The sequence below is a fragment of the Pteropus medius genome, unplaced genomic scaffold (genome assembly GCF_902729225.1).
Source record: "Pteropus medius unplaced genomic scaffold, Ma_sr-lr_union100, whole genome shotgun sequence".
In the NCBI taxonomy this organism is placed as follows: Eukaryota; Metazoa; Chordata; class Mammalia; order Chiroptera; family Pteropodidae; genus Pteropus; species Pteropus medius.
Genome location: NW_024344378.1, coordinates 9,787,940 through 9,813,415, shown reverse-complemented (window position 1 = coordinate 9,813,415; position 25,476 = coordinate 9,787,940). Strand labels below are relative to the sequence as shown.

The following is a 25,476-nucleotide window of genomic DNA, read 5'->3' as shown; positions in this document are numbered from 1 at the left end:
GACTTTTATATAATTTATGAAGTGATCCCCCAGATAAGTGTAGTACTCACCTGGCATTATATGTAATTATTATAATACTATTGACTGTATTCCCTGTACTTTACATCCCTGTGACTGTTTTCTAACTACCAATTTGTACTTCCTGATCCCTTTGACTTTTTCAGCCAGCCCCCAACCCCCTCCCATCTGGCAACCATCAGTTTGTTCTCTGTATCTATGAGTCTGTTCTTGTTTTGTTTGTTCGTTTATTTTGTTCTTCAGATTTCACATACAAGTGAAATCATATGGTATTTGTTGTTCTCTGTCTGACTTATTTCATTTAGCATAATACTCTCAGGGTCCATCCATATTGTCACAAATGGTAAGATTTCGTTCTTTTTTATAGTAGAGTAATATTCCATTGTATATATGTACCACATCTTCTTTATCCAGTTGTTTATTGATTGGCACTTAGGTTTCTTTCATATTGTAACTAATGCTGCAGTGAACATAGGTGTGCATATATCTTTTTGAATTGGTGTTTTAGATTTCTTTGGATAAATACCTAGAAGTAGAATTGCTGGGTCATAAGGTAGATCTATTTTTAATTTTTTGAGGCCCGTTATACTGTTTTCCATAGTGGCTACAGCAATTTGCAGTCCCACCAACAGTACATGATGGTTCCCTTTTCTCCACATTTTCTCCAACACTTGCTGTTTTTGGGTTTTGTGTTTTTAAAAAAAAGGTCAGTAAAATTACCAGTGAGCCCTAAAATGATATTTTTCTATTACCTTTAAAGTTTGTAGCATTCTTAAAGTTTTGATGCTTCCTGTTGGTATATTTTTCAAGTTTGCTATGATATATAGATTGTAGTATGCATTAGATTAATTTGTCAAATTTATATATTTTAAAAATTTCTCTTATATGTCCATTGTGTAGACTAATTTAAAATTTTTATCACTGTGGAATTGGTTTTATTTTTTAGTAGACAGAGTTTAGTAAATAGGCTACTTTGTTGAGATATTAGTAAATGTGTCTTTGGAGGAATTATTTTTCAGTGGGAAATGGATGATTTTAGACTGTTTCCTCTGAAAAAAATTAGGAATCACATCTTCTTAAGGTATCAGAACTATCAAGGAAGTGAGAACTTGCGGTCAGGATTGAGGAGAGAGGTAGAATGTCAAGGAAGGTGATATTGGCATTTCATGCAACTTTTGTCCTTGAGACAATTATAAATTCTGAAAATTGTCTGAGAAACAGAACGGAGCTTTTGTCAATCAATATGGAGGACCAAAATTGGATTTCTAAGTGTGTCAGGGAAAGGGGACGGGGCTTGCTACAGACTTAAAGATATAGTCCAGTCCCTGAATTTCTGAACCTACTAGCGAGTATAATCCTACCTTTGAATCATCACATTCTTTCATTGGATTATAGTGATATCCTCATAGCCTACCTAGCTGACAGAGCAAAGTAATCCTGTTGAGGAAGATAATATCACACAGAACCTCGAATTATTTCCTCAGTATATCATATGTAATATCTGGTACAAAATTAAAAAATAATAAGGCTTAGAAAAATACAAGCTATAAAAAAAAAGGCATTAGACACACCCTATAGGGCAATGTTGTTTTCAGATAGAAACTTTGAAATAGTTAGAATTTTATTTTCAAGGAATTAAAATATAAGGTAGAAAATATTAGCAGACAACTGGAAACTTTTTCTAAAGAATCAAATGGAAATTATAGAAATAAAAAATACATTAAATGAATTAAGAATTTCTTAGATGGGTTTAACATCAGGCTGGACACAGCCGAGGAGAGAATTAATGAAAGAGAAGATAGGTCAGAAGGAAATACCCATGCTGAAATACAGAAAGACGAAGGATGAAAAATTAAAGAGGAAAAGAAGTATAAGAGAAATGTGGAAATGGTCTAACAAGATGTAGTTGGAGTCAAGAAGGAGAGAAGCGAGAAAATAATATACAGCACTATTTGAAATCTCAGTGACTGAGGATTTTCAAAAGTGACAAGACATATCAAACCATAATCAAAGTTCCATGAGCACCAAGAAGGATTTGTACAAAGAAACTTACACTTAGAAATATCACAGTAAAACATGAAATCCCTAAAAGGAAGAGAAAAATTTTAAAGCAGCTAGGGGTGGGGTTAGGGGAAGCTTATTCCCTTTAAAGGAGCAACACTAAGACTGACAACTGATTTTTTAACTGAAAAAGTAGATTTTAGAAGACATGGTATCTTCAAATGGCTGTAAGAAAATAATCATCAGCCTAAAATTCTGCACCCAATGAAATAACCTTAAAAATGAAAACAAGAAAAAGATTTGTCATAAAAAATTGAGAGAATTTGACAACAGCATACCTGTAATAAAGAAAATACTGAGTAAATAAAGGAAATGCTATTGAAGTAGAAGAAAAATGATCCTAGATAATGAAAGGGAGAAATGAAAAGAGTAAATCTAAGTGATCATTTATTATATGAAACTATAATAGTAATAAAGTCTTAAGTACATATAAAGTTTAAATGCGTGATAAGAACAGCATACAAGTCAGGAAGGAGGGCATATGGTTTTCAAAAGTCCTAAGGTCCTCATATCATATGGGAATTGATCGAAGAACTAATTTATATTAGACGATAATTAAGTATTTATGTTATAATCATTAGGTAATGACAAAAATAAAAGTAATACACTGTATATCTAACAAGGTAACAGAGGGGAAAATGATAATACTACTTAATAGATTTAGAAGAATACACAAAAGCAATGGAAAAAGAAAAAGGTACTATTTTGATGAATATAAAGGAAGTAGTAAGATAGGCAACAGATATTCCAGTTACACTAAATATGAGAGACTAAATAATTCCAATCAAAAGCTAATGGATTTTGGTTGGGTCTAAAAACAAAAGTGCCAAAAGGGACATTTGTAATTTAAATGCATTTATTAGAAAAGATTTTTAAAAGCCTGAAAATCGGTTGTCTAGACATAACCTCAAGAAGTCAGAAAATGAACAGTGAATTAATTCCAAAGAAAGGATAAAGTAAGGAAAACGAAAGAGAATGTGAGATAAGAGTACACATTAATGAAATAAAAATCATTAATAAGATGATACAGACAATTCTTATAGCCTCCCAAATCAACAAAGTTGGTTGTTTGTAGAGTAATAAATGTAAATCCCCACCCAGACTTAGAAACAAAGATTATATTCAAATAACCTATATCAAAAATGAACAAGGACATCACTACACATCCTACAGACATTAAAAGACAATAAGAGCATATGATAAGCGATTATATGACAGTAAGTTTAAAAGATCAAGTGATCATGTCAAATTTCTAGAAAAATAAAACCAGAATTTATACATGAAGAGACAGAAAATTGGAATTATCTTATATCAAAGAAATAGAACCTACAATTAAAACTCTTGTCCCTTAAAAAACAAACATACAAAACAAGATAAAACCCAAAACTCCCTAGGCCCAGATCACTTTACTGGTGAATTTGTCCAAACATTTAAAAAGTAAATATTCAGGAAATAAAGAATACTAATCCTTCACAAACTTTCAGAGAACAGAAATAATTATCTTGAAATTTATGAGGCTAGCATAACCTTGATATAAGCATGTGGAAAAGGTATTACAGGTAAAGAAAATTACAATGTTAACTTTTTCATTAACATAGATAAAAAGGCGAATCTAACAATTTGTGAAAAGGATAATACATCATTCGGGTTCATTATAAGAATATAATGTTAATTCATAGAAGCAGTAATTAAAACATTACTACAATAAAAAAGTAAAGCTATATAATTTCAAGAGATGCACAGTAAAATTTCAATAAAATTTAAGATATATTTATGATAAAAGCTCTAGTAAGGTAGGAATAGGAACAGACTTTTCACATGGCAAAAGGTACAAACAGAAAAACTTTACTGCGAACATTATAGTGTAATGTTGAAAAAAGTGTTTTTAAGATTAGCAATGAGATAAGGATGTCCACTATCACTATTTCTGTTCAACATTGTATTGGAATTTCCAGCCAGTGCAATAAAGCAATTAAAGTAAAACAGAATAACAAAATATAAAAGATATATGGACAATAGGTTGCTAGATATAAGGTCAGTGTAAAAAAAAAAGTATAATTCTATATACCAGGAACAATTAGAAAATAATTTAAAAGCAATACAATTTATGTTACCACCAGAACATCAACAACCTAAGGAGTAAATGCAATGACATACGTGCAGGATATTTACCCAGAAAACTATAAAACCTTACTGTGAGAAACTGAAAAACTCAATATTGAAGAGATGTCTGTTCTGCTTAAGTTGATCTATAAGATTTAGTGTAATCCCTTACGAAGTTGCAACAAGAAATTGATGTGCCAATTCTAAAATATATATATAAATGCAAAGGACCAGCCACAGCTAAAACAAACTATTAAAAGAACGAAGCTGGAGGACTTCTCTACCAGATCTTAGGATTTTGAAGTTATAGTAATTAGGTATTGTTGCAAAGATAAAGAAATAGATGAATGCAGCATGTAGGAATTCCACAGATAAACCTACACATTTTGAGTGCCTAGTTTATGACACAGCTGGCACTTTAGAACCATTTTTTCAATTAATTATTCTAGGCCAATTTGATATGCGATTGAAAACAATGAATTACGGGACCTACTTAACACCATACACGAAAATTAATTTTAGATTAATTGTAGATCTAAATGTGGAAGGTAAAATAATATTGTAGAACAGGCAAATATCTTAATATCCATTGGTAAAGAAAGACTTTAAAAATAGTAATTAAATATTACTATTATTAAAGGAAAAAGAATAAACCGAACTATATAGGTCTAAAAATACCAGTAAGAAGCTGAAAAGGCAGGCTGCAGTATGGGAGATATTTGCAACTCATAAAGCCAACAAAGGACTCTGTTCCTGAAAATACAGAGGAAGTCCTACAAATCAATATGGAAATATCAGATTATTCAATAGAAATAGGCAAGAGACTTGAGCAGAGATTTCAAAAAAAGATATCTAAATGACCACGATACATTTTAAAAGGTGCTCAACTTTGTTAGTCACAAGGGCAATTTAAATTAAGACAACATTGAGATACCACTACATGTCCACTCAAATGGCTGAAATTTATAAGACTGCTAATACCAAGTATGTATAAACTTGTAGAAGCACTGGAAAAAACCTTTTGACAGTTTCTGCTAAATTTCAGTACACTCACACACATATGTAATGTATGTATCCTATGAAATACTTAATCTAGTTATATAGCCAACAAATGCATATATATGTGTACTGTAGTCATATGGAAGAATATTCATCACCATGTTATTTGTAATAGTCAATAATTGGAAACAAATGAAATATCCATCATTAGTTCAAATGGGTAAATTAATTGTATAATCATACAATGGAATGCCGTACAGTAATCAGAATGAAAGAATTGTCTCTGTAGGCATCCATGCAGTTGTATCTCACAAAATGGACAACACAATGTTGTCCTGAAGAGGCCAGACACAAAAAATGTGTAATGTATATTTTCATTTATACAGAGTTTAGCACCAGGAGAAAACTAATCTATGGTCCTAGCAGTTCTGACAGGGATTGCCTAGGCTAGGAAGAATTCAATCAATAGTGATTGGAATGGGCAACAGGGAAGCTTCTGGAATGGTTTTATACATATGTGTCCACTTTGTGATAATTCATTGAACCATACTCTTAAAATTTGTGTACTTTCTGGTATATACGTTATACTTCATAAAAGTTTATTTAAAAATAGAAATCTGTGTTTGATTTGACTTCTCAGGTTTAATATTATATGCTAACAGTTAATTTTTAATATATGGTTACCAAATTACGTATTTTGGCTATTGTTGGAAATGATTGAGACATAAAAATTCAGATACATCAAAAGCCATTGCTGCTACCCCATAACTTCATGACCATTCGAGTCTGGTTTCTTTACATTTAAAGAATAAGAACAAACATCCTGTATTCACAGGATTTCCTGTTTCTCAAAAATGATTTCTTTTATAGTGTTAGGATGTTTTATTAATTGGTATTATTCTTTGCTAAGAGACTTTAACTTCATTGTAATGATTATGGGTACCAGGGCCATTATGGTCTTGATTTCTTAGCCTTGTTAAATGCGGTATCTCATAACATTCTTTGCACATATGTTTGTAAAGCTGACAGTAGGAGCCTACATCTTCAATGTTCTTCTGTGCCAAGGCTTTTCTCTGATAGTAGAGACCTCAGAATTTTTTTTTTTTTGGCCTATTGTTGAGACCCTTTCCTCTATGGCTGTATGCCTTTAACCTGTGAAAAAGCATAAGAAATTTTAACACATAAGGGACATATTAAACATTATTGTTTACAACTTACAGATGTAACTTTAAATTTGGAAGTTTTTTTCCATTTTTTTCAAATGAGAAAAAATGATTTCAACTACTTAGGTATATTAAAAAGATAAGTAGTGAGTCTAATGATATAGCTTTGGTACTAGTTTAATTCTGTACTTTAAAAAAATATTTGAAATCACATATACTTAGAATTTTTTTTATAATGATGCTACATCTGGTTACATGCAATGATTTTTTTCTAGCTTCTTAAATTTGATATTATGGGAGCTACTTTTACATTAATTTTTCAAAGCTATTTTATTAAATTGTTGAGTTTTATGATTTCTCTAAAAACATAGCTGTCAGAGATTTGGGAAAGTGAAACAGGAAAATTTTATAAATGTGTTATTAGTTAACTACATTTGAGTAATTACTGATGAAGATGCTATTCAAGTTCATTTATCTCTTATTTCTCTGCATGATTTTTGTTGAAATCTTTTCAACAAAAATTATTGACTTTGTATCAAGCATTGTGTTGAAAATGATCCTAAGACTTCCTCAGTAAGGGAGACAGATAACTTAAAATTTTATGTAACATGTATTTGTGGGAAATAATAGAAATATATAATAAGTAGTATAGCAGAGAGATTTATTAAAATGAATATAAAATATTTATATAGGAAAAATGATCGTTGTCTTTATGAACTGATATGAGATTTGGAATTTTGGAACGCCTGGTTAAAATCACATATTGATCATTTAAAGAAATATTTATATAGCTTTATCTTTTAAGGTAATTTTGAGATGTGCAGTACTTATTTTTTCATAGTGCGTTTTTTTATAAACTTGAAAATATTGCATATGGACCAAAGACAACATGAAAGTATACATATATAGTTTCAGAACAATAAAGAAGTAAATACCATTTCTACCTAAGCCAAGAAAGAGGACATTACAATACTCCAGGGACGCTCCCATGAGCCTCCATGTTGGCACTCCCCTCATCATTTCCCAAAGTGGTAACCATTGTTCTCTATATTGTGTTACTTCTTTTTTTGCTTTTCATTATAGTGTTTTGTTTTTTTTTACCTTCTCATATGTATTTGCAAGCAAACCATTCATTTAGTTTGTTTTTGTATTTTGCATGTATTGTTTAACATTGTATGCTTTCCTTAGTTTTTTAAAAATCAACTTTATGTTTTGGAGATATATTTTAATAAGGAGAGGCAGACAATAAAAATGGAAATAAGTAAAACTTATTTTAAGTGGTAGTAAATGCTATGGAGGAAAGAGGATAGTTTTAGATTGTTACACTTAAATAGGATGACCAGAGGAGACATCACTGAGAACACATTTGAATAAAGACCTGAAAGAGGTTAGAGAATGAGCCATGCCAATATATCTGAGGGTCAGGTGTTCTAGGCAAAGGGACAGCTAGATTTTTACAGGATCATTTTGTGTGCTGTGTTGTGATTATGATACAAGAGCAGAAGCAAGAGGACCTGTAATAATCTAAGAAACATGATAGTATCTGGGACCAAGGAGGCAATGTGCAGGTGATGAGAATTGATTGGATTCTGAATATGTTTTCAAGGTAAAGCCAAAAGAGATTGGGTAGACTAAGAATTGGAAATAGAATGGAAGAGAGAGATGAGTGAAAGATGCATCAGGCTTTTGGCCTGAAGACTTGAAATCATGGAGTTGGCATCAATTGAGATGACGGATTTTCTGGAAGGAGTAGCTTTGGTGTGACACAAGATTTGAAACTCAGTTTTAGGTATATTTAATTTGAGATACATATTATACATGCGAATGTCTGTGTTAAATAAGTGGCTGGATATAGGAGTTTGGGGATCTGATTAGAGAGATAAGGATAAACAACCAGAAAATGAGACTGAGAAGTAGTTAATGAGTTAGCAGGAAAACCAGGAAAATGTGGTGTTCTAGAAGCCGAGTGTGTTTCAAAGAGTAAGTTTGTCAGAAGCTGCTGATCGGCAAAGTAATACGAGAATCGAGAAGTGATCATGAGATCTGGCAAACTGGAGTTTTCCGCTGACCTTGACAGAAGTTCCAGTGGAATGTTAGGGTGAAATTCTGATTGTCATGGCATCTAGTCAAGATAGGAGAAGAGAAATTGGAGGAAAATACTGACAAGTTTTCCGAGTAGTTTAATTGTAAAGGAAGGAGAGAAATAGAGTAAAAGGGAGTAATGGAGGTGGGGCAAGAGAGGTTTTTTGTTTTTTAAGTTTGGAGAAAAAGTTATATTTGTTGGCTGATAGGAAAGATCAAGAAGATGTAAAAAAATAATGATGGAAGAAAGGGAAAAATTTGCTAGTGAGATGTACTTAAGAAAAACCAGTCGCAGTGGGATCTAGTGAACAAATAGCGAGAATAGCCTCTAGGAGCAGAAACATTTTACTCATAGGACTAGAAGAGAAGGCAGGTTATATGAATACAGTTACAACTAAATGGGTAGATGTGCCGAGAGCTTGTGAATATTTTGAATTTTTAAAAATTCTTAGTGAAATGGGAGGTGAAATTATCTGTAGGAAGTGAGAATAAGGGATATTTTTTGGAAGACTGAGGTTTGACAAGAGAAGATGGAGTATGAAGTGACTATTTAGGAAGGAGGAAGAGCAAATGGATTAGGGAAGTATGGTAGGATTGCTGGTGGAATTGTCCTGCTTGAGAGGCCCTTACTGTGAGAACATAGATCCTTTTTTAGATTTTCTATTTCCCTGTGGATGGATATTTGGTATATACTGATATTAACTGTTATCAACAATTATAGTATAAATGTTCTTATTTAGTTTTCTGTTGTTTCATATACAAGTTTCTCTAAGCTATTTAATAAATGTTTGGTCACAGAGGTTGTCATGCTCAGTTTTACCCAATGATATGATACTCCAATGTTATTTCAGTAATTTACACTCCTGCCAATAGTGAATGGGAGTTCCTGTTCCTTCCTCCACAAACTCTCCAAAATTGGGTGTTGTTTTAATTTTTAAGATTTTTTTGCAAATATGATGAATATAAAATGCTATCTCATTTGAGTTTTAATTTGCATTTTCCTGATTACTAATGAGGTAGAACATCTTTTCATTTTTTGTCCATATTTCTCTCTTCTTTGAAATGCTGCTCAAGTCTTCTGCCCATTTTGTCCTATTAGTCATTTGTGTACACTTTTTTGACATAAACCCTGTGTTAGTTTTATATTTTGCCGACATTTTCTCTCCTAGTTTGCAAATTTTCATTCTACTCTTTGTATGATGTTTAATGAACAGAATTTCTTAATTTTAATATATAAATGATCAATCTTTTATGGGTTCGTACCTTGGTTAAATAATACTTCCTTATTTTAGTGTTTTCTATATTTCTCTCCAATGTTTTATAGTTTTGCCTGTCACATTTCGTTTTTAATCAGATGGGATGGGGCTCCATTGTTATTCTTTTATTTAATGTGGACATCCAGTCGTCCCAGAACCCTTAATGAAAAAATCCATTCCTTTAATGGTCTGTAGTACTAAAATTTTTGTTAGAATTATTCCTAGGTGATTGATATTTTACATGCTTTTCTAAATGAAATCCGTATTAGTTTCTTTTAAGGCTATAATAACAAATTACCATGAAGTCGATGGCTTAAAACAATAGAAATTTATCCTTTCAGAATTCCGTAGGCTAGAAGTCTGAAATCAAGGTGTCAGCAGGGCCATGCTCCCTCCAAAGGCTCTAGGGAAGAATCCTTTCTTGCCTTTTCCGGCATCTGGTAGCTCTTGGCAATTTTGGATATTCTTTTGTTATATCTGTATCCATCACTTCATCTCTGCCTCCGTCTTCACGTGGCCTTCTTCCTTTGTTTGTATATAACTTCACATAGCCTCACTGGACTCAGTGCCTACAGTAATCTAGTAAGACCTCATTTTAACTTAGCTAATTGTATCTGCAGAGACCTTATTAGGTTACATTCAGAGGTTTGAGGTGGACATCAATTTTGGAGGATGCCGTTCAACTAGCACAATATTTTTTTATTCGTTTTTCTTTTATGGGTTGATATATGGACATGCAATTGTCATTTATAGTACTTTATGTCTAACTTGAGTTTTTTAGTAATTTATGTGTAGATACTTTTAAGTTTTTTACAAATAGATGATTGGATTGTATACAAATAAGGGTGGTTTCGTTTTTTCCTTTCTGGGTCTTACAACTTTTTATTGTTCTTACCTTATCATTTCTGCAACAAGATCCATATAATGTTGAAAAAAAGTTGTGATAACAGGTATCTGTTATTATTCCTGAGCTTTAAAGAAATGCTTTCAGTGTTTTCTCCAGTAAAAACATTGTTCACTGTGAGTTTTGTGGATATCGTTATTAAGATAGTTTCCATTTTACCTGGTTCGCTAAGGGTTTGTGTATGAATGGATGTGGGATCTTATCAAAGGCATTTTGAGGGGATGATTATTTGAGTTTTTTACTAAATAATGGGAACATTATGTTAATTATTTTATTATTAATCCTATTTTGGTTAAGTCAAACTTATTTTGTTTTTCTTTTTTTTGGTTTGCTAATATTTAGACTAGCATTTTTGCGTGAATATTAATATGTGAGATTTGCAAATGGTTTTCTTGAATATTCATGTCAGCTCTTTGGTGTTAAGGTTCTTTTGGGCTCATAAAATAAGTTGGGGAGTATTTTCATATTTTGGGACAGTGTATATAAGATTGGAACCATTTTTTCCTAAATATTTTTTGTTAATAACCTTTAAGTCACATTGTTAGAAAACTACCTTATGTGTAGAAATTTAACTATTAAGTCTAATATATGTAATGGTTATGAAAATATTCAGATGTTCTATTTCTTCTTGAGTAAGTCTTGATAAGATATATTTTCAGGAATTTGTCCCTGAATTCAACATCTCAAGTAAAGTTATAAAGATGCTCATTATGTTCTTTTAGAATCTTTAGGATTAGCAGCATATGTAAAGTTCCCTTTCCCTTTTAATTATTTTTAAAGCACTGTCTCCTTCTATCTATATCTATCTTTCTGTTTATCTATCATCTTTTTTTTTTTTCTGAACTGAAAATGAGCTGCTGACATGATACCCCTTAAGCCTAAATATTTTCAATGTGCTTCCTAAAAAGCACGGACATTTTTTATGTAACCACAATACAGATATCAAATTTAGGAAATACCATTGATAGAATTTTGTAATCTAATCTGTAGACTTTACTTATTTTTTCCAATTGTCCTAATATCTTTTGTTAAAAAAATAGTACCTTTTAAATTACTGAATTCGGTTTCTTAATAAATTTTGTATCTGTGTACCCAATTTGGGTTTGTCTGATGTTCCTTCATGATAAGATTTAGGTTTTGCCTTATTGGTAGAATACCAAAATGTGTCTTTTTCCTATGACTGTTATTTTGTTTTGTTTTGTTTTTTAAAAGAAAAATTCTTATTGAGGTAAAATTCATATAACATAAATTTTTTTATTTTAATCATTTTAAAGTGTACAAGTTTTTAGAATATTCATAATATTATGCAACCACCATCACTAATTCCAGAATATTTCTGTCCCCACCAAAAGAAATTTCATACCTTTCTTTACTCTCTTTTTCCATCTCCTGGACGTGACTAATCTGCTTTCTGTCTTAATGGATTTGCCTATTTATGATATTTCTTGTACGTGGAATATCAATATATGATCTTTTGTCAAAGATCAGTTGACTATATTTGTGTAGGTATGTTTCTGGGCTAGCATTTGGTGTCAGTGTTTTGAATTTTAGCCATTCTAGTAGATGCGAAGTGGTATTTCATTGTTGTTTTAATATATAATTCTCTAATGACTTATAATATTATGCATCTTTTCATATGCTTTTTTCTTTTTGCCAGCTGTATGTCTTTGGCAAGGTGTCTGTTAAGACTTTTTGCCAGCTTTTTAATCTGCTCGTTTGTTTTTTACTGTTGAGTTTTAAGATTTCTTTGTAAATTTCGGACACCAGTTTGTTTCTGGCAAACATTTTCTTCAAGTCTGTGGCTTATCGTTTTGTTCTCCAAACAGTTTCTTTCACAGCAGAAGTTTTTAATTTTAATGAAGTCCAATTTAATTTTTTTCTTTTCTTAATCGTGCATTTGGTGCTGAATCTAAAATGCCATCACCAAACTCAGGCCCACTTAGATTTCGTTCTGTGTTATCTTCTAGGAGTTTTATAGTTTTGCATTTTACATTTATATTTCGAGTTAACTTTTGTAAAAGGTGTTAGTTCTATCTAGATTCTGAATAGTTTCATAACCATTATGTATATTGGATGTTTTTCTCTGTGGAATTGTTCTTGTTCTTTTGTCAGAGATCAGTTGACTGTATCTATGTAGGTCTATTTCTTGGTTCTGTGTTCTGTTCTCTTATTTAATCTGTAGCTCTTTAAATTTAGGCCTTTTATCTATTTTGAGATACATTTTGTGTATGTTGTGAGGGAGGGGTTCGATTGTTTTCATTTTGTTTGCAGATATTCAGTTATCCCAGTACCATTTGCTGAAAAGAATATTCTTTATTTGAATTTCCAATTCTTTGAATTGTCTATTCTGGTCTCTTGAATTTCCACATGAATTTTAGGATCAATTTTTCAATTAAAAAAAACCAACTGGGATTTTTATAGGGAGTGAATTGAATCTGTAAATCAATGTGGAGAATATAGTCATCTTAATATTTTTTTTTAATTCATGAAAATAGGATATCTTTTCACTTAGTTAAGCCGTCTTAGATTTCTTTCCTTGATAGTTTTCTAGTGTTAACAGTATAAGTTTTATACTTGTTAAATTTATTCCTAAATATTTTATTCTTTTTTATACTATCGTGAGTTGAATTGTTTTATTATTTTTATTTTAGGATTTTTCATTGCTGGTATATACAAATACAATTGAGGTTTTGTATATCATTCTTTTACTCTCCAGACTTGCTAAATTTATTTATTGATTCTAATCAGTTTTTTTGTGGATTCATTAGAATTTCTTTATAGAAGATCATGTCATCTGCAAATAGCGAGAATTTTACTTCTTCCTTCCAATCTAGAGCCTTTTATTTCATTTTCTTGCCTATTTCCCTGCCTATAAGCTCTAGTACAGTACTGAATAGAAGTGGCAAGGGCAGACATCTTTGTCTTATTCTAGATTTTAGAGGAAAAACATTTAGTCTTTCATTATTGTGTATGATGTTAACGGTGTTTTTTTTGGTAGATGTCCTTTGCATTAGTTTTCTATGGCTGATGTACACAAATTACCACACACTGTGTAGCTTAAAACAATGTAAATATATCATCTCACAGAGCGGGGGCCAGAAATCCAAAATCAAATTACGAGCATGGCCATGTCCCTTCCAGAGGTGCTATGGAAAATTTCTTTCCTTGCCTCTTTCAACTTTTGGTGGCTGTCAGTATTCCTGGAGTTGTGACTGAATCCCTCTAGTGCCCCCTCCACAGTTATGTTGCCTTCCCCTCTTCTCTCTGTATCTCCAATCACTTGTCATTGGATCTAGGTTTACTTTATAATCTAGGATGGGTTCCTCATCTCATACTTAATTTAGTTATATCTGCAAAGACACATTTTTGAAATAAAGTAACAGTCACAGATTTCGGGGGTTTGGACATGGATGTATCTTTTGGGGTGGGACACTATTTAGCCTTTATTAGGTTGAAGTTCCCTTTTGTCCCCATTTTGTTATTATTGTTTTTTAATCTATCAAGAAAAGGTGCTAGAATTTGTCAAAAGCTTCTTCTGCATCTATTGAGATGGTCATTTGATTTTTTTTTCCTGATTTTTTTTCCCTGTTAATATGGTGTATTATACCAATTGATTTTCAGATATTAAACCACCCATACATTCCTGGGATAAATTCCACTTGTTCATGGTAAATAATCCTTTTTATATATTCCTTGTTTTGATTTGCTAGTATTTTGTTGAGGATTTTTATGTCTGTATTTATAAAAGATATTAGTATTTAGTTTTCTATTATTGTGTTATCTTTGTCTGGTTTAGGTATCAGAGATACCTATCAGAAGGAGTTGAATAATATCCCATCCTAGTCTATAGTTTTGAGGAGTTTATTAAGATTTCATATTCTTTAAATATTTGGTGGAATTCAACAGGGAAACCATCTGACTGTCACTTTTCTTTGAGGAAAGTTTTAAAATTTCTAATTAAATCTCTCTGTTATAGGTCTATTCAGGCTTTTTGTTTCTTCCTGTGTCAGTTTTGGTAGTTTATATCTTTCTTGACTTTGTGGTACTGTTTGTAAACTTCATAAGGCTAACAGTTATTTAGTATTGCATTGTAATCTCATATTTCTGTAAGATTGATAGTTATGTTTCTTCTTTCATTTTTGATTTTAATAATTTGAGGTTTCTTTCTTTTTTTTCTTGTTCAGTATAGCTAAGAGTTTGTCAATTTTTTGATCTTTCCAAAGAAAGACCTTTTGGCTTTATCGACTTTCTGTACTGGTTTTCTAATCTACATTGTATTATTTTCTGTTCTAATCTTTATTACTTTCTTCATGCTTTATGTGTTTAGCACCTTCAATTTAATGTTATTTTTGATATAGTCGAATTTATATCTGCTTTTTTATTCTTTTCTAAATATGTCATGTTTTGTTACTCTATTCTTTTTTTATTGCTCTTTTTGCATTAAGCAAATATTTTTTAGTATAACATTTTAATTAAAAAAAATACAGTGAATTTTGTTACTTAGTGTTTATTCCAGGGCTTATCATGTATATCTTAGCTTAGAATATACTTTAGATTTATACTAACTTGAGTCTAGTGAAATACAGAAACATTATTCTTATTACTCTATTTCATCTTCCCGCTTTTCTTGTGAGATTGTATATATATTATATATTACTACTTAATAACATAATATTTATGATATGTATATATGATCCAAACTCAACAATATATTTTTATACTTATTAGTTTATATAATTTTAAGTCTTTTAAGGAGACTGAGAGTAGAAAGGAGAGCAAATACATATTTGTTATATATCAACCTTTTTATTGAATATTTTTGTGTGCTTTTTCCCTCATCTGTTCCTGTTCATTTGAGTTACTATTTGGCATCATTTCCTTACTTCAACTAAGCTTTGCTTCCAACCATCCTTTGTGCTGTTATTGCCAAATCTATTACATTTTTATATGTTATAAACCCAACAATACAATTATATATGCATTGTCTTATAACAATTGTTTTTTAAAAATTTATTAGAAAAAGAAGGGACAAGAAACATGCATTCATACGTTGTTTTATGATTATGTAATTGCCTTTGCTAATGCTCTGGGTTGGAATAGCTGATCAAAGACTGAGCACCTTTCTTTAGTATCTCATCAGGCAGATGTTTTCTTTTAAGATTTTGAACGTATTTATAATAGCTGTTTTGAAGTCTTTTTTACTTCATCTGACATCAGACTTTTCAAAGGGAATTTTGTTTGCCTCATTTTTTTCCTGCGGAGGGGTCACACTTTTCTGCTTTGTTGCGTGTCATAATTTCCCCTGAAAACTGGACATTTTAGATAATATATTGTAGCAAGACTAGGTTATGATTTTTCTTCCTTCTCCGGGGCTGTTATAATTTTGTTTAGTGACTTGGCTGAACTCTTAGTGAAGTCTCTTTCCTCCTCTAAATGTATCTTCTCACTTTGCTCTTCAAAGGGTGCCCCTGGGGATGCACACAGTCTCCCTGGGGTGACAGTAACTTGAGTGAAGCTCTTTGACTTTCCCCTCTGACCTCTTTGTTAAGCCATCTGCCTGTGTTTGTATCACATCCACCAGGTTGCCTCCACTAATAGCCCCACTACTTGCTCTGTGGCATAAATTGCTCCACAGTCTATTCAGATTCAATTTCAGCCCTTTTCCAGAGGCAGTCTTTGAATTTCTGACCCCTGTGGGGCTTGTATTAGCTTTCTTTATCCATGGTTCTTTCCGATAAACTTCTACCGGTCAGTGGTTTAGCTAATTGTTCTCATGGAGCTACTTAGCTATCTCTAAATTGCTTACCACCAAAACCTCCACTGTGTGGAGAGTTCCCTCAAGGCTTGAAATTTCCCACCCTCTATTCCTTGTAAAGTCAGGTCTCTGTGAAGAGCTTCCGAGTGCTCCTTTTCTGAGCCCGCCTCTCTCTGTGGGGGAAAACCTCAGTGCCAGCATTTAAAATCGTAGATGGACTTAGCGGCCTATTCCTCTTGGAGTGATATCACTGCCTATGTGCAGAACACTAGACCTCTCACGTTTTTTCTTTGAATATTGCTTCTGCCACCCAGAGCAGAGAGTATAAGTGTTGGCTGTTTGCTTTGCCTGGTTAGATGTCACTGGCCTGGAGCAGGAGCTGAGGGATGAATGAGTTCTCTGTTCTAGGCATCATGTGCCTGCTTGGGGTGAATGTCTGTCTTGCTGAACTGGGAGTGTGTTGGGGAGAGGGCATGGGGACAAGGGTGGGACCAGGTAATGGGTTCAGTATCATTGATTGTTGCTGTTCTTACTGAAATTTAGTAGATATTCTTGAGTAGGTATGTATTTGTTGTTGCTCTTAGAAAAATTTTTTAGACCCTAAGTGATTATTTTTTATAATTTTTACCAATTATAGTTCCTTCGCTGTGGAGATTGTTTATGGAACTCCTTATATTTCCATTATGGAATTTAGCTCTATATTTTTAAAGAATTAATTGGTATTGTAATCCATGATTTTTGAGATTTTACACACACACACACACACACACACACACACACACACACACACACCACACACACACACACACACTCTTACTAACTATACTGGATATACTATGTTTACATTCTGATTCTTTGCTTTACCAGGGATTTATTTAGAATATTTATAAAGCATTGATTCACATTGTCGAACACCTTTATTATCAGTTCATTCAAGTGAAATAGAATGTGAGACTAGATAGGTAATATTTTCTGTCTGAATTATACTTTAATTAATTAAAAGAGCATTTGTATTATTTTTAATGTTTCTCAAACATACATTGTGATTTTCAGTTATGCATATCATATAGATGTAATTCAAAAACCATCTTGAATAAGAGAATGTACAAATGAATACAAACTGTATGATTGTATTTTGTAAAGTACAAAGATAGCAATACAAATCTTTGCTATTAGAGTATTGATAATATATATTTTTAAATCTGAGTGCTGGCTACTTAGTTGTGTTTATCTTATGAAAATTTACTGAATTTTAGACTTATGATAAATGCACTTTTGTGTGTTATACTTAAAACGTTAAAAAATGTATTATGGGATCCATATGAGTTATGTAGTTTTAACTGAATACAGCTCTGAGTAAATTTATTATATTTATCTTTTTATTTACTTTGGTATTTAAAACTGTTGATATTGGTCCTCTAATTTTAAGAAGACTTATTTCCTAAATGAAACCAAAATTCAACATATAAATTATATAAAATCATTAACAAGTATGTTTAATATTATGTTTGTTCAAAGCATTGTAGAGTACTGTGAATCTGGAAATTTTTTTAAAAATATGAAGTTTAGAGGCCATATATATTTTTCAAAATACTGAAGTTTAGTGGACATTTATGTTAAAAAATTATGTGTGTTATTTCACAATTCCAAGGAAAATTCTATATGTAAATTCGATCCTTTATATACCATATATAAAATCAGGGAGGTTTTTTTATCCTTTGTAATACATTTTTAAATTTTATCCTGTAGGACTATTTTGAAAGAAAGTGGGTTTGCCAGATACCTTCATTCAGCTGTTCTTATCAATGGAGCTATGCTTATTTTTGGAGGAAATACCCATAATGACACTTCCTTGAGTAACGGTGCAAAATGTTTTTCTGCCGATTTCCTGGCATATGACATAGGTATGTATCTGTTAGGATTGTATAAAGTAGGAAATATCAGAAATTTTTTATGTAGAGATTCTCAAGTACATTATTCGACAGCATGTGTATATGTCATTTTAGAGAGATAAATCCAGTGACAGATTATGAATGGAATTCTCTCTCAGTTCAGCATAGTAATAGTGTAGGCCCCAGAATACAGACGAACTGGGTGAGTTGGTAGAGACGGGAATTGAGAAACCTCGGTTTGAATGTTCTTTTTTGAGGGCTTTTCTATATCGTATCCCTACACGAGCACTCTATCAGTCTATATTGTTTGCCTGTTCCTATTAGTTTTGATAATGGGTAGATATAGAGTACTATAAAATTATGTAAATTACAAGTAGTTGTAATGCGGGTATTTTAGATTTAGTGGGGATAAGTAAAGATGCACTTAAACTCACCAGACATACTTACTTGGTATAGGAGGCTGATAGAACTAGAGAAAAGAATATAGAGGTAGTAGAGCTAAGGAAATAAGATTTTTGGGACAAAATGGAAAACCAAACTAATAATAGAAGTAAATAATTAATCTTTGCCAGAGAACCATAAATACAGCGCATTAATACAATTCACATAATTTTAATTATGCTATCTATAGTCCTATCAGTTCGTGATTATTAAATGAGTATATTTATTCAAATACTATATTTATCATGCATTAGACTACTGTAGCGAAAACATTTCTTCTCGTATATCATACCAGAGATAAAATCTAGCTGATCCTTAAAGTGGATGTAGCAGTACTTTAGAGCACCCCTTATTGATAGTGTAAGATAATGTACCAATTTTTAGATTATCAAGGAGCATTTGACAAATACAAATAAAAGAGACCTAAATCATAAAGGCAGATAATCTGCTTTGGAAAATTATTTCAAGTGGTAGCATATAAAAAAAAAAAACTATGACTCTTAATAAGCACTTTGATATTTATACTATTATAAGTTTGTTTGGAAGGAAACTCCTAGTAATAAAGTTAAGTATGCTTTTTAACTCTAAGCTATGAGTGTCTGTCTATGAGTAATCGTTAAAAAGAATCCACTGTCTTTAGGACTTTCGATCCTGAATAATGTTTACTTTTTGAAATAATTTGAAGTGATGATTCATGATGAAAATGAGATTGTCTTTACTTTTAGAAGGCTTATAAGTCAGTGCCTGAGATCTAAAAAACATGGATTAAATGAAATACTGAATCTAAGCTGGTTTACCATGAGCTTTCTTTGCCAGGCAGGGGCTGTCAGCATTTTCTTTTGCCTGTGGTGATGAGACAGTAAGCTTAGTTCTCTGGAGGTAGATGAAAGTTTTATTTGTTCTTCAGATTAGAAAAAAGTTCTAGGAAAAGTGCAGCATTTTGTTGTTATTGTTAAAAATTTATAACGTGAGATTTTGAACTTTTGCAAAAAATTCTTCCAGAAGTTTCCACCCAATTTCTATACTTTAATGAAGAGATTAATGTTGAGATATTTGATAGCTCACATATTTGGAATTTATTGTAATTTCTTTCATGATTTATGTAATTTCATGTTCATGATTATCATATTTTAGATTTTATCAAAAAAGGTTACTACTGAGGTAAAAAAATAAACATTGGAGGTATTAGTTTCCTGTGGGGGTGGTGGGGTGGGGAGGTGGGAGGGGTGGGAGAAGAGAGAGAGAGAGATCAAATTATCTTTATTCTAATTACTGCTCTTTATTAAGTGTCTTCTGAGAGCTAGGTCCTGTGCTATGAGCCAAGGGCTGTATACACAATATCTGTAGCCTCCCTAATAACCTTTTAACAAAGTGTTAATAAACTCATTTCCATAATATTAAGCAGGAGAGAGTGAATGGAACTTGCCCATAGCCGCGCAGGTAGTGAGCAATAGATCCAGTTTTGTAATTCCTAAAACTCATAGTCTTTCCACTTGACTACACTATGCTATTTGGTGTAGGGTCCATTTGTATGTTCTTAATTTTGGCAACAGATTACCAGACACATTATGTTTAGTAATGTTTCTAAATGCTGTGGAAAAGTAGAAGCAATTGTCAGTTTCGTTTTTCAAGCAAATTGTAGGAAAAATAACATTTTAAACAGTTTTATATTTTAACATAGGATTTCTTTTTCCCCTGTGCTAATGCTGAGAACAAAAACATAATACGATTATGCAATTTAACATGGAATAAATGTTTTCTTTATCACATTTGATTATTTCTATGTAATTCCCAATAAATTTCTACTCCCCCATCTGTATTTATTCTCCTGAGTTTGTAGCATCAAATGTTGGAATATTTTGCTGGGAAAAGTGTTTTTCATATTTCAGGAAATGCCTTCCAAAATAATTGTTTTCTTTATGCAGTATATTTTGCGGAAATAAAATACAGTCATTGCATATTGAACCAACTAAAATATAGATCTGTTTTGAAAAAAAAAAGTTATGGTGATAATTTTTTTCTTTAAGTCGATTGCCTTGTATTATGTTTAAACAAATAGGAATTTTTGTGCTAATATTAATTTTTCATTGCTATAAACTGTACTCTTTCAACCTTAGCGCCATAGTAAATTTTATATAGCGAATATCATTAATCTTTGAGGATATAGCCTTGTCTTCATAGTTCTCATATTATACATGCTGGATGTAGAGGCATATGATGGTGATTTTTAAACATGGCTGTACCTTGGCATCCTCTTTGAAGGTTGTAGGAAAAAAAAAACCAGATCTATATAATTTCATTCTCCTAGATTAGGCACTGGGTACATCTACATTTTAAAAAGTGACTTGAGTGCAACCCATAATAGAGCCACTGCTGGTGAATAAGACTGGATAGACTATCACATACACAATGATATGTTACTTAATGTTTTGGTTTGTAAAGCTAGCTTGAAGTCAGATTTTAAATCTGAAACTTTATTAATTTTTTTTGTTATTTTAGTGATATTATTGTACCCGATTCCAGATTACAATGATCCTTTTTGTAAAAAACTTTTTAGCTAAGATGCAATGGAAAAACATATCTCACTGAGTTGATCTCATATTATTAGACATATTTATACTTTGAAGCTATATGGTTGTGGAAAGTAAATATTACCATAAGAGTTAGTTTTCTGTGGTTAGTAATAAAATAAATCAGGTAATTGGTTTGTTTTCTACATCTCTTAAGTGTTACTAGGTAAGGTTTGACTGAGGATTTCAACGTTTACAAGTGAGTTTCACGAATTGAAACGTAGCTTAAAATTGAGGTGAATTTTGAGACATTTTCAAAAGTATAACAAACTGTGACTAAATAGGATTTGTTCTAGGAATTCATGTATGATTCATTATCACAGATGTACAAATACAATTTATTATACTAAGACTATTAACTGAAGCCAATAGGAAATTGCATTGATTGTTAAAGCTTTATGCAATCATTTCAATTAAGACTGAGTCAAATAGTGATGCCTACTTTGCCTGGGATAATAAGAACTAAATAAATATTTATTGAATGAATGCCAGGGGACAGAATCGTGAGAGAATTTGTGGGTATGAACGAGATAACTGGGAAAAGTGCAACTTTTAGAATATTAAGAGAAGTTTTATTAAACTGTTGGGGGAAAAACCCAGTGAAGTACTATTATTTAAGAGGTTAGTGGAAAAAGTTTTTAGGCAACATCTAGAAATTTGGTTTTTATTGCAAAGGTATTCAAATGGTTCATAGGTTAATGGTTAATATCCATCTAGTTTTGAGTCTTGTATACACAAACTTTTGTGTTCTTTTTAGTGTATTTCAAATATGCAATTAAGACCAACTTATGCACTGGCATTTCAGGTGGAATATTAAAAAACTTTTAAAATGTGTCCTTAAAGTACATTTTCATGAAAAATATAAGTATTTGTAGGATAATTTGCCAATGAATGTGTATTTTCCACCTGTAAGTTCTTTATGTATAATTGATAAAGTAAACCAGTCTCTAAATTGCAATGTAAGTTCTTAATGTAATTTTGTGATCCACCCCCACCCCTGGCCCGCCATAGGTAAATAGTCTCATGACACACAATTCTGATTTCTGCTACTTGGGTTTGAGAGAATAGTAACTCTTAATTTTTGATCTTATGTGTATTGGGTGTACAGTTTGTAAATTAATATTTAGTACCTTGTAGCACAGGTTTTTTTTTTTTTTTAAATTGTATTTCAGAGTATATATTTTACTTGGTTCTTTATTCTTGTGTGGCTCTTCTGTTATTATGGAGTGACATGTCTGTCAGTTTTCATGATGTTAATAACCATGTGGATTTTGCTTTAATTTGTCTAGCCTTGAACTCTTTATAAAGTGATAATGACCTGAGTGCTCTGGAAACGTATTTTCATCTTGGTAAAAAATATAATTATAGATTTCAGTCAGACAGATTAATAATGTAAGAGACTTTATAATGTAAGAATGGGAATAGACTACATGTAAACAAATTATATTAATTTAATATTGAGCTTTAAGGCATTTGATAACTTCTGCATCTTACAGGAAAACCTGTCTATGTTTTATAGAGAATCTTGACCAAGAATTTGAAAACTCAACAACAGAATTTATCTAGCCCAAAATTCTGTTTAGTAGTTACTGAAAAAGCTGGAAGGAATGAATAGAAGCCTGTTTATAACAACTGCTCCTCTATTTTTCTCTCCCCAGTTCTGCTGAAAATTCCTGGCAGGTGGGCAAATATCAGCAAGCATGAAATTCTGTGTCTATAGATGCAAAAATTGCTTACCTCAACTAACTTTTCATAAGCTTGCAAGTTAAATGCTATTCTTCCCAAACAATTTTATGGGTGAAAACAAATTGCCAGCTCTTTTAAGAAACTGCAGAAGAAAATTTGCGTTGATCGTATCAGTCAGTACGGGTTAGGTTATACTGTGGCAACCAGCAACCCTGTTAACAGTTGGAGTTCTTTGGAAAGCAAACCCTGAGGCAGAGTTTCGTGTTTAGTATTCTTATTAGGTCCTTGGGATGAACAACTGTGCAAGGGAGGGAGAAGCAAAAGGATTGGGCAGAAGGAAAAATCAGGCTGACCTAACGGCCCCATCCCATTGGAACAGTCCCTTGTTAGGATGAAACAGGTCTTGATCCGGCATCGTGTGAGAGCCCCTCCCAGGAGCACAGGCCCTTGGATGAGGAGGAAGCTCTGTGGAGCTAAAGCAATCTCTGCAGGGGCTGGTAGCTGAATGATGTTGGCGATAGCAATCTTAGCAGCGGGGGCAAGTCCTTCCCTGGACATGTATTCAGGCAGAACATTTCCATGTTCTATACGATTCATTCTTTGAGCTGCTCTGTCCACTTGTGTAAGTACATTCGTCAAAATCTCCTCTAGGATCCCAGTGGCCTTTCTTCCTGGGGAAAATCTAGATTATTGCTCTGGCTTCTGCAGCTGGTCTTGGGATTGGCAAGCGATATTCATCATATTCCTCTTCCATTATTCTTTCTAAATATTTCTTATCCTCAGCTAGAATCTCTTCTGGTCTCTGTGTCTTACATGGTGACATTACCGAGACCCTCACCCTTAGGTATTTGAGCCCCTGATCAATATGTGCCTCCTAGTCTGGCTTTCTATACTTGCCCATTTTCCATCACACTTGACTCTTAGGCCATTTCTCTTTCCACACAATGTGGGTGATGCACCCTTCCCAGTTGGGGGGCTTTTGCCTTTCCCACTGTTCTTCAAGGCCTCCACTGAATAAGTCTGTCTTGTAAGCAATGCCTGTTTTTGACTTATGCCCACCTATCAAGCTGCCATGTTTGCATTCTCTTCCTCTTATTATCTGGGCATAGAGGACTCCCCATATGGCCAAGGTTGTAGGATGAGGAATGGGTGCCGTGGCCGATGACGGGGATCTGAGTGCTACCTGCTCGTGTGTATTTCTTGTGCAATGTGGTCTTGCTCCTGCTCGATCGTGGGTACTACTTCATTTTATGTTCTTATGATTATCGGTAACAGAGCCAGCTCATGATGTAGGTGTCTGAACACATGGTCACTTGATAACCCATGTCAGGCACTTCATCTCTTCCAGGGCCCAATAGCATGGCAAAAATAGGGGTATAAAAATTTTTACTGCAGATTACGTGATCTTTGACATGTGTGTGGGATCTGCAATGTGATTATTTTTCTGAGAGTATTCTGTACATTTCACATGCTGCTGTTCCAACAGTGACACCACCAGATAACTATAGTATATATCCTGGCTCATGTGGCTTCAACTGCAGGGCTGCTTGCAGTGTAGCCTGGACCTAGAGCATAGTTATTTCCTGCCCTGTCACGCATGCACAGCTGGCAGTCGCACGGCTCTGCAGACCCAGCGACTCAGTTTGAGTGGGACCTTGGCCAGGATGCCATTAATTCTCTCGTTGCCACATCTCCCTACTAAAACGAGAGGCCACAATACTTCATATCTACAGGTGTCACCATCAATTCAGACATTGCATCCAGTAGGGCTTGACATGTTTACATTGCCTTTGTCCCTAGGCTTGAGTTACCAAATGAAATGATGACGGGGTGCCTTTCAGGAAAAACCAGGGGAACTATCATCATGTGCGCTTGGTGTGTTATTGCAGGATCCTTCCTCCTGGGCCCGAGAATTTTAATTACATCAACTCTGGATTTTTTAAAATTGGCTCAAGTCCAGAAGTCAAGAATAAATTGTGGCTTTTTATTGCGACATCTACCCTCAGACTCCTGATCATCCATCTTTGACTACTTCTGATGATATAAATTAGGTAGTACGTTTGTTGGCTGCCTATCTATTTTTCTTCTAGGGATGCTGTGTTCTATGAAGCATCTCTATGATTTTCAGTAGTCACCCCTCTTGACTGACACTTCAACCTTGCTGCTTGTTTCCATAATTGACTGTTACGTGGTTTGGATTCTCATGGTTAAGTGTCACTAGTTGGCGTCTATTGTCCCATTGTCTGCATCACTGAGCTCAATTCTGTTATAACTTCTCCTGCCATCAGCTTTGGCCTCACATTCTTAGTGATGCTAGTGTCCTCCTCTCCGTCACATTCTTCCTGGTAAATGGCATATACCCTCTGGCCTTTTTCATAGATATAATGACCTGATAGGTTTTCTGACATTACTTAGTATATCCACTTAAAAATACCCACATTCCTGGACTTTTAATCCCTGCCTTTACTTTTTGCTGTGGTAATTCTGTCATTTTGACCTTACTTAGTATGGGCTATATTTTTCATATTCCTAGGAATCATCTTTTT

General features: G+C 32.9%; 2 protein-coding genes across 17 annotated transcripts in view; one reads left to right on the top strand and one right to left on the bottom strand.

The window, feature by feature from the left end:
• The window catches only part of ATRNL1 (attractin like 1), a 627,375-nt gene that overhangs the window by 75,788 nt on the left and 526,111 nt on the right, over positions 1 to 25,476 (top strand). For 15 of the 16 annotated variants that reach the window (XR_005654640.1, XM_039871115.1, XM_039871112.1 and 12 more), the window contains one exon: positions 18,091 to 18,245. The exons of the other annotated variant lie outside the window; for it this stretch is intronic. Coding sequence is in view for 14 of the 15 variants with exons in the window: in XM_039871115.1 (XP_039727049.1) it covers positions 18,091 to 18,245 (155 nt within the window). In the remaining variant the exon portion in view is untranslated. The remainder of the gene's footprint in view (positions 1 to 18,090; positions 18,246 to 25,476) is intronic. 16 annotated transcript variants of the gene reach the window in all.
• Positions 1 to 25,476, bottom strand: part of LOC120609742 (translation initiation factor IF-2-like) — a 449,818-nt gene that overhangs the window by 77,708 nt on the left and 346,634 nt on the right. The gene's annotated exons all lie outside the window — the stretch shown is intronic.